Raw genomic sequence first — 10,658 nt, forward strand, 5'->3', positions numbered from 1 at the left:
AACTTAGCAACTGTACAACAACAACAAATACTGTATTATTCTGTTGCACAACCAAAACTTCTGTAATGGTATGTGCTAATTCAGTTCAGTTCAGTTCAGTTCAGTCGCGCAATCGTGTCCGACTCTTTGCGACCCCATGAATCGCAGCATGTCAGGCCTCCCTGTCCATCACCATCTCCCAGAGTTCACTCAAACTCATGTCCATCGAGTCAGTGATGCCATCCAGCCATCTCATCCTCTGTCGTCCCCTTCTCCTTCTGCCCCCAATCCCTCCCAGCATCAGAGTCTTTTCCAGTGAGTCAACTCTTCACATGAGGTGGCCAAAGTACTGGAGTTTCAGCTTTAGCATCATTCCTCCCAAAGAACACCCAGGGATGATCTCCTTTAGAATGGACTGGTTGGATCTCCTTGCAGTCCAAGGGACTCTCAAGAGTCTTCTCCAATACCACAGTTCAAAGCATCAATTCTTCAGCACTCAGCCTTCTTCACAGTCCAACTCTCACATCCATACATGACCACTGGAAAAACCATAGCCTCGACTAAATGGACCTTTGTTGGCAAAGTAATGTCTCTGCTTTTCAATATGCTATCTAGTTTGGTCATAACTTTTCTTCCCAGGAGTAAGCGTCTTTTAATTTCATGGCTACAATCACCATCTGCAGTGATTTTGGAGCCCAAAAAGATAAAGTCTGACACTGTTTCCACTGTTTCCCCATCTATTTCCCATGAAGTGATGGGACCAGATGCCATGATCTTTGTTTTCTGAATGTTGAGCTTTAAGCTAACTAATTATACTTCAAAATAAACAGTTCTCAGTAGATAGTTATAAAATAGAGAACTTGTAGCTAATATTTAAGCTTCATATTTACTATTTCAGCCATGATGCCTAAAAACCCAAGAGCAGCACCCACGAGTTCTAGGATCCCTCAGGAGCAGCAGTAGGGGGCTAACAGTGGGGAAACATGAAGCCAAAACGTTAGTGGTATGAAGCAACGATAGGCGAAAATCTAAAAATGCAGCAATACACAAAGCAAAAATGCAATCCAGTGCATAGAAGGTGACGAAGGTGACCACCAGCATCAGGATGGTGTGGGCGGCTCTGGTCTCTGGTGGGTGTCTGTGGTGTCCAGTGGGGGTGTGGATATACCGCACCCTCTGGCGGTGTCTGTGCAGGAGAAGCACCATGGAGCCACTGGACCAGACCACGAGGCCAATAAACACGGCATCAGAGACGGACCATAAGTACAGAAAGCGTGCTTTAGGAGCTGAGGAGGAGCAGAACCACTTGCCATGGTTATCAGTATAGTTGTTTGTACCCTGTGGACCAGTGACTGTCACAGGAACATAGATATTCATTAGGAAACTGAGCAACCAGCAGGCACAACAGGAAGGACCAATGGCCTTGGGGGCCCTTCCTCTGAGCATCACCCACGCCGCTGTCCTGGGGGTGAGAGTGAAGGACTGATAGGTGCTCAGGACACAGGTGGAGCACAGGGTGCTGCCTCGAGCCACCCTCTGTATGTAATACACAAACTTACACCCGAGACCTGAGAGGGGCTTCCTCAAAACAAAAGCTACTATTATGTGGGGAATCCCAGGGGAGAAAATAATCAGAAGATTGGCCACAACCACGTGGGCGAGAATCACGTCTGTGGGTCTCATCTTGCAGCCAAGCAAGATCGGAGAGATGGTGTGGAAGAAAAGGATGACATTACCCAGAGCCCCAACCACCATCTGTAACAGAGAGATGGTTTCCAGAACCACCTCCCCTGGGTTTCTCAGGGCATTTCTGTGAATAGCCATGGAGAGGATGTCAGAGTGTCCTGGAGCGGAAAGGGGGCTGAGCTGGTAATGACATCAGAAGTCTTCTTATGCAATCAAAGTGGAAAAGGATTCTTGCATTTTCTGTCTCCTGAGAAGGGAGATGTCATGCTCCACAGGAGGGTCTCAGCCTAGACAACAGGTGCATGGTATCAGTTACAATGTCCCACTTACTATTTTGTATTTATTTCTATTCATTTGTATAAGCTGATGCTCCACTAGCCTGTGAGATCCAGGAACTTGAGAACCATGTCTCTCTTGATCAATAACATGACTGACCAATGCGTGTGTCCTTACACGCCAAGTTTCAGTTGCATCCGACTCTTAGTGACCCTGTGGACTGTAGTCGACTGGGCTCCTCTGTCCATGGGATTCTGCATGAAAAATACTGGGAGTGGGTTGCCATGCCCTCCCCAGGGGATCTTCCTGACCCAGGGATTGAACTCGAGTCTCTTATGTCTCCTGCATTGCAAGTGGGTTTTTTTTTTTTTTCCCCCACCAAATAGCACCAACTGGGAAGCCCTGGTTGACCAATAATTGGTGTAAAATACTATGTCCTGAATATACATATTACAGGTGACATGAGAGAAAGACAGTGATATACCCTTCCCCTTTAGAATGTATGATCATCCTGACTATTATAGTAAAATATTAACTTTGAAAAATGAGACAATATTACTGAGATTATAGGAGAGTCTGACTAAATTTAATACAGTTGTCGCTGAACCAGTTGTCCACCTTGGAGAACTCACAGCTCATCAGAGATACAAAAGAACAATAAAACATCAGTCATGCAGTTCTGGCTTCTGCTCCCTCATGGAAGTCAACTTTCTGTCCTAATAATTAAAACACAGAATACTCTGTAAATTCTTGGATTCCTAACAGAGGCGAGAACAGAGGGGAAATCTCTGCTTCCACGATTGGAGAGATGGACAGTGAATAGAAGGGATCGAGGTTATTGGAGCACAGGTTCATGAGGGAAACCCCTCGGACCCAGGGCAGAAAACCCTGAACTTATAATGGATTTATGTAGGCCCTATGGGTTGCTGGAGGCTCTGTGTGGAGAAGTCTGGCACTCAGAAACTCCAGGAAGACCAAGTTATAGGGAGATTCCCACAGTTCTAAGTTTTGTGATTTCTTTGAGGAAAAATCAGTGGAAAAAAAAATCAGTGGCAAAATCTCCTTGTGCTTTCAGTGGGGGTTGGAAGGGGAAAAACCATTTTGAAATACATCAGAGCACAAAGTTCTTCTTAATCTGCCTTTAGGAGAGGTTAGCTAACTGGAGCCTAACCAACTGGGGTCTTCTCAGAGCCTGACTGACCTGGGAAAGGAAATACCCAGCATCCAGCCCACACTAGCCATCCTGCCCAATCTACTGGGGAAGAAAAAGTGGAGAATTGCTGGTGTGGAATCTCCCCTCTCCCCTCACCTCACCACCACATCACTGAAGGTTGATTAACAGTTCCTTTTACCCAGTACATCATGTCCAGATATCAAGAAAAAACTCCTAGGCATACTACAAGGCAAGGACAATTTGGAGACCCAGAGCAAACTTTAGATTCAGACATGGCAGGAATGAGGGAATGATCAGACTTTCTGGACTTCGGATGTGCTGTGACTAAGCACGCACAAGCCAGTGCAAACAGCAGGAGTTAACGCGATGCTGAACCTTCGGAGGAGAATGTAACTCACCTCATCCCAGCTCAGCACAGAAGTCAGGGCTGGTCTGTGCAGGCCTCCTAAGAGAACGAGAAAGCCCTGCTAAGAGAGCGCGTCATGTGCCCAGGACCATGTTCAGAGGAGTCGGGACCTCGGCCCTGCACAGAGGGACACAGAGGGCGCTGGGGAGGGCGGAGCAGGCCGTGTCCAGTGCGGAATCAATCACTCAGCCTCTTCGCAGAGAGCACCTCGATGTAAGTCCTCAGTCTTAGGCAGGACTGCCGCCTGGGGTCCTTCTCTGTGTTCACCTGTTTTAGTCTGCTTGAGGTGTTATAAAAAAAAGTGTATCACCCACTCAGGGGATTATAAACAACAGAAATTCAGTGCTCACAGTCCTGGAGGCTGGACGCCCACAAACAAGGCTGTAGCAAGGACCCCTCTGTGAGAGCTCCCTTCCTGATTCATGGCTGGTGCTCTCACAGCGTCCTCATGTGATGGAAAAGTCTATGGCACTCTGTAGACCCTCTCTTATAGCAACAGTAATTCCACATGTGAGGGCATGAAGCACCCACCTCCAAAGACGGTCATGTTTGGGGTTAGGTTTTCAAAACATGAAATTTGCAGGGACTCAAACTTCAGACCCAGAGAAGGAAATGGCCAATCACTCCAGTGTTTTTGCCTGGAGAATCCCAGGGATGGGGGAGCCTGGTGGGCTGCCCTCTATGGGGTTGCACAGAGTCAGACTCAACTGAAGCGACTTAGCAGCAGCAGCAGCAGCAGTAAACTTCAGACCACGGACAGCCCAAGATATATTTTGGTGCATTTCTGAGTATAAAATGCAAAGTTAACTTACAAAAGCCAGTTATATTCTAATTTCTAAGTTAAAAAAAGTGTACACTGGTTACTTTCCATCACTCACATCTCTTGGCAGACTTGAAAATTACCTGAATTTCATCTCACAACAGATTCTTTTCCCTTTCCATAATGTCTCAGGTTAAGGGAGGACAGTTGAGATTTTTTTCCATATTCTTGAGAAAAATATGTGGATCACACACAACAACACAAAACCCATGCAGAATGGGGAGAGAGTATTTTTGCCGAAAGTAGTGAAAACCTTCATCCAACTGAACAGGGATTAAAAATAGGAAAAAATGTGTCTGTCATTATTAAGCAGTGTAATTCTGTGTATTTCTGTGTGCGCACCTGTGTGTCTGTGTCATCAGAGCTTATCTGATGCTGCAGGATTTTCCAGTTCTAATGAACTCAGCACAAAAATATGTCCTCATATATTCATACTAACCCTAATCTATTAGGTCTGAGAATATCAAAGACTGCCTTTAAACATGGTTGAAGGACTCAGTAACTCTAGTCATCCAGGACTTAGCACAGATTCCACAGTGACCCTCTACCTCTTCCCCTCATTGTCAGGGACCCCAGGAGCCGGGATTTGCACTGAACTCACAGCTCTGGTCCCACTCAGATACACACCCCAGCACATTGCCCCCTTTCACCTGCCAGCCAGGGCATGGACGGGGCAGCTCAGGACAAGGCAGGGGAGCACCTGTCCTGCCCAAGGTGCTGACAACACAGCTCTGAGCTCCTCTCCTGCTGAGAGCCAGCTCTCCTGTTTCCTGCCCTGAGACTGAACACAAGGGAGCACTCACCTGCCTGCACTTGGTGCCACACTCTGCAGGGAAGTGTCAGTCAGGATGGGCCCCAGTTATAGGGACAGGGTCCCTGGGCCCGCTGTCCCCACAGAGGAGCCATTATCATGTCATCTGGAGCGGAGGTGACACTGTCTGCATGGAGAGTCTGGGGCGTCTCCAGTGAGGGGCAGATCTTACCCCCAGTGCTCGTCACCCTCACCCACGCCTGGGGACTAATGACAACTCCTGGCAATTACTGAGAAGGTCTATGTGAGCAGCTGAGCAGAGGGCAGGGAGAGTTTTCTGAGTTCCCTGTGGGAGAGCCCAAGTTTACAGTGAAAGTCATAGCTGGGGGAGGGACACTCACAGAGCACCGGGGCTCCCTTCACTGTGTCTCCCGTTGGGCATTTTCCCTCATGGTCTCACTTTTCCAAACTGTTCCAAATTGTGTTCACACTGATCATCAGCATGGGATCTGGAAGCTGGGCTTTCTCCTGAGTTGAAGTTCCACAGCCCTTTCTATTTATGGCCTCAGGTCTGTTTAACCTGGAAAATGCCCCCTTTGAAGCAGAGTTTCCCTTCTCAGAATCCTCATGTGTCCATTCTGTGCACATGACTCTGAAGGACTTTGTCATTTGCTCCGCGTCACCCACAGACCACCTCTTTGAGTCTGTCATTGGATCACAAGCCTGCCCTTGTGTTACAGTCCATTAGCTCTGGCAAGATGCACTCTGGGACATGTAGACAGGGGTTGGGGAAAAGAATTTATTAAAATTGTATTAGGGAGAAAATGTTAGAATTCTTTAATTTCATCCGTGATGATCAATTGCTAGTTGGAAGTTTAACTTGACAATTGGATGTTTGATACCTGATCCATTAGGTAGGCAGTTGGCCTGGTGTTTCTCCTGGGGGACCATGGAGCAGAAGGGACACCATCCACCCTCCCCATCAGGCACCTTCTATGGAGAATTGGTGCATGAAGGCAGCAGACACGTCTGCATTTCATAAACAAGGGGTTTCCAAGATAACCTGGTAGATAGAATATCTTCCGCTTCTTCAAAAAATAATATTTATTTTGGCTGCGCGAGGCTTCTGGTGCTGTGCACAGCCCTTCTCTAGTTGTGGAGAGCTGGGGCCACTCTGTAGTTGCAGTGTGTGGGCTCCTCATTCTGACTTCTCTTACTGCAGAGCCCGGGCTCTAGGACACAGTGGCTCAGTAGTTGTGGCACAAGCTTAGTTGCTTTGTGGCGTGTGGAATCCTCCCAGGCCAGAGATGGAACCCATGTCCCCTGCACTGGCAAGCGGATTCTTAACCACTGGACCACCAGGGAAGTCCTACTGCTCCTATAACGCTGTATATTCGTGGCCTCTGTCTGGGACAGTGTGCATAAAGGTTTTAATATATTGAATGATTATTCACTATGGGGACGTTGCTCAACACAAACACATACAGACAGTGTGGACCTACTATGTGCCATTCCTCAACTAGGTAATGAAGATACAGAGAGAGTCACTAACACTTCAGGTTCCCATATTTGAAACACGTGATTCGTCCCAGACTTCCAGCTGAGTGGGTGAAAGCATCCAGATCTGATCCGTCCAGTGTGGAAGCGCCAGTCCCAAGGGGCCACCGAGCTCCTGACATGGGCTCATTTGGACTGAGGGGCTTGGGTGTAACACACACACCAGATTCGCCTTCTGTATTGAGGTGCTCCTATGTTGGCTGCATATATATTTACAATTGTTTCATCTTCTTCATGGATTGATCCTTCAATCAATATGTAGTGTTATTCTTTGTCTCTTGTAATAGTCTTTATTTTCAAGTCTTTTTTGAATAAGTATTTGTCTGATTTTGTTTTGATTTGTGTAGAACAACCTTTTCCATTCCATCACTTTCAGTCTATTCGTGTCTCTAGATGGAAAGTTTTTTGTAAATAGCAGGTATACGGGTCTGTTTCTTTATCTACTCAGCCTGTCTGTGTCCTTTGGTTGGAGCACTTCTATTCTGACATTATTTGAAGCATTCATAATAAATCTAAGGAGAAAATAGAACATTTGGAAGCTTATATGTAATTGATACAGCAATAAATACAAATAATTATACCTTCAGTTCAGTTCAGTTCAGTCACTCAGTCGTGTCTGACTATTTGCGACCCATGAATCACAGCACGCCAGGCCTCCCTGTCCATCAGCAACTCCCGGAGTTCACTCAGACTCACATCCATCGAGTTGCTGATGCCATCCAGCCATCTCATCCTTTGTCATCCCCTTCTCCTCCTGCTCCCAATCCCTCCCAGCATCAGAGTCTTTTCCAATGCGTCAACTCTTCACATGAGGTGGCCAGTGTACTGGAGTTTTAGCTTTAGCATCATTTCTTCCAAGAAATCCCAGGGCTGATCTCCTTCAGAATGGACTGGTTGGATCTCCTTGCAGTCCAAGGGACTCTCAAGAGTCTTCTCCAACACCACAGTTCAAAAGCATCAAGTCTTCGGTGCTCAGCCTTCTTCACAGTTCAACTCTCACATCCATACATGATCACAGGAAAAACCATAGCCTTGACTAGATGACCTCTGTTGGCAAAGTAATGTCTCTGCTTTTGAATATGCTATCTAGGTTGGTCATAACTTTCCTTCCAAGGAGTAAGCATCTTTTAATTTCATGGCTGCAGTCACCATCTGCAGTGATTTTGGAGCCCCCCAAAATAAAGTCTGACACTGTTTCCACTGTTTCCCCATCTATTTCCCATGAAGTGATGGGACCGGATGCCATGATCTTTGTTTTCTGAATGTTGAGCTTTAAGCCAACTTTTTCACTCTCCACTTTCACTTTCATTAAGAGGCTTTTTAGTTCCTCTTCACTTTCTACCATAAGGGTGGTGTCATCTGCATATCTGAGATTACTGATATTTCTCCCAGCAATCTTGATTCCAGCTTGTGTTTCTTCCAGTCCAGCAGTTCTCATGATGTACTCTGCATATAAGTTAAATAAGCAGGGTGACAATATACAGCCTTGATGTACTCCTTTTCCTATTTGGAACCAGTCTGTTGTTCCATGTCCAGTTCTAACTGTTGCTGCCTGACCTGCATAAAGACTACTAAGTTCTACAATGGAATATTAAAAATGCCTCATTTTCCCAGAAAAAATATATTATGACAAAGCAACAGAGAAAACGGTGATTACGATAAAATAGAAAACTAAGTCTCAATATTCTGTGTGTCAGTGACAAAGACTAAACATTTAAGTGAAAAATACGGAGCGGGAAGCTTCTCTTCCCTCCATCATATGACTTCATCTGTCTAATCAATCAAATATACTGACAGTCAGCTGTGACCAACCTATACAACATATTAAAAAGCAGAGACATTACTTTGCCGACAAAAGTTCATGTAGTCAAAGCTATGTTTTTTCCCGTAGTCATGTATGGATGTGAGAGTTGGACTATAAAGAAAGCTGAGCACTGAAGAATTGATGCTTTTGAACTGTGCTGCTGGAGAAGATTCTTGAGCGTCCCTCGGACTGCAAGGAGATCAAACCAGTCAATCCTAAAGGAAATCAGTCCTGAATATTCATTGGAAGGAGAAAGATGCTGAAGCTGAAACTCCAATACTTTGGCCACCTGATGCGAAGAAATTACTCACTTGAAAAGATTCTGAAGCTGGGAAAGATTGAAGGCAGGAGGAAAAGGGAACAACAGAGGATGAGATGGTTGGTTGGTATCACTAACTCAATGGACACGAGTGTGAACACGCTCCGGGAGTTGGTGATGGACACGGAAGCCTGGCGTGCTGCAGTCCATGGGGTCACAAAGAGTCGGACACGACTGAGCGACTGAACTGACTGAACTGAGCCATGTAAAGAAAATCCAATGTGAAAAATGATGTAACCCACTGAATAACATTGATTTTTGTGTAACACTACAGCATATCAGAGAAACACGAGTGAAAAAAAAAAAAACCCACAAACAAAAACATAACACCGTCTCCATTTCCCAGGATTCTTATCCTCACCTATGAAATAAAACGTCCACCCCCTCTGGAATAACATATGTAGAACAATACTGGATTATGTGTAAGCGTATATCGGATATGAGCTACACCACAGGGAGATAAGCTTTGTGAAAACACTTCAGATGTTCCTGAAGAAAGGAGGCTCCTTCAGGCAGCTGCACTGGCCAAGGGGAAGACAGGGTTTCCTTAGTAATGGCTGGAATCTTTTTCAAGTTGATAATCTCATGGATTCACTTTCAGACCTCTCAAGGCAGCAAGCACATTTATCTATTTGATCTTCAAAGTTGTTTGGATTTGTGTAAAAATTTGTACTCAGTACAAACATCAATGGTACCAAATTCTAATTATAAAATAAACTAGTCATGGGTATATAAACGTACAGCATGGAGACAGTAGTTAATAATACTGTATTGCATAATGAAAAGTGGTAAGAGAGTCGATCTTCAAACTTCTTGTCACAAGAAACTTTTTGTAGTACGTACAGAGGTGGAAATGGTGACAGATTATATTTTGGGGGCTCCAAAGTCACTGTGGATGGTGACTGCAGCCAGGAAATTAAAATACGCTTGCTCCTTGGATGAAAAGCTAATGACAAATCTAGACAGTGTATTAAAAAGCAGAGAACATCACTTTGTCAACAAAGGTCCATAAAGTCAAAGCTATGTTTTTCCAGTATTCATGTATGGATGTGAGAGTTGGACCATAAAGAAGGCTGAGCACTGAAGAACTGATGCCTTCAAACTGTGGTGCTGGAGAAGCCTCTTGAGAGTCCTTCAACAGCAAGGAGATGAAACCAGTCCATCCTAAAGGAAATCAACCCTGAATATTCATTGGAAGGACTGATGCTGAAGCTCAGATACTTCACATCCACCTGATGTGAAGATCTGACTCACTGGAAAAGACCCTGACTGAGAGAGACTGAGGGCAGGAGGGGGCAAGAGGGCAACAGAGGATGAGATGGTTGGATGGCATCACCGACTCAATGGACATATGTTTGAGCAAACTCTGGGAGGTGGTGAAGGACAGGGAGGCCTGGTGTGCTGCAGTGCACATGATCATGAAGAATCAGACAAGACAACACTGAAAACAATATGGAGGTAGATAGATATCAACTAGACTTATTTGACTGATTGTCTGTAACATATGCAAATATTCAATCATAATGTTGTAAGATCTGAAGTGATACTGTGTCATGTTATTTATGCTTCAGTAAAAGAGGGTATAAAATAAATATATAAATAATTGCAGAAGAAAGGAATTGGCTATTATTGAAGCTGTCTACTATGTATCTAAGGGGCTTCCCAGGGGGCACAGTGGTAGAGCCTGCCTGCCAATGCAGGAGATGCAGGAGACACAGGTTGAGCCCTGGTTTAGGGAAATCCCCCGGAGGAGGAAATGGCAACCTGCTCCAATATCTTGCCTAGAAAATTCCATGGACAGAGGAGCCTGGGGTTGCAAAGAGTCAGACATGACTGAGAGATTGAACATGGATGTACTACATATTTAGCTATTTAACCATTTTTCT

The 10,658-nt window shown here is 45.2% G+C and overlaps 1 protein-coding gene across 1 annotated transcript; it reads right to left on the minus strand.

Annotated features, from left to right (window-relative positions):
• Nucleotides 1–873: 873 nt before the first annotated feature.
• On the minus strand, nucleotides 874–1,803 carry LOC113875736 (vomeronasal type-1 receptor 4-like). Its single transcript, XM_027514428.1, has one exon. It carries the CDS (start codon nucleotides 1,801–1,803, stop codon nucleotides 874–876), a length of 930 nt encoding a protein of 309 aa, XP_027370229.1.
• Nucleotides 1,804–10,658: the final 8,855 nt, after the last annotated feature.

The sequence above is a fragment of the Bos indicus x Bos taurus genome, chromosome 18, assembly GCF_003369695.1.
Source record: "Bos indicus x Bos taurus breed Angus x Brahman F1 hybrid chromosome 18, Bos_hybrid_MaternalHap_v2.0, whole genome shotgun sequence".
Taxonomy (NCBI): domain Eukaryota; kingdom Metazoa; phylum Chordata; class Mammalia; order Artiodactyla; family Bovidae; genus Bos; species Bos indicus x Bos taurus.

What these genes read in the sequence shown, in the direction of transcription:
- LOC113875736 (XM_027514428.1), bottom strand. Translation starts at nt 1,803, where the DNA reads ATGGCTATTCACAGAAATGCCCTGAGAAACCCAGGGGAGGTGGTTCTG.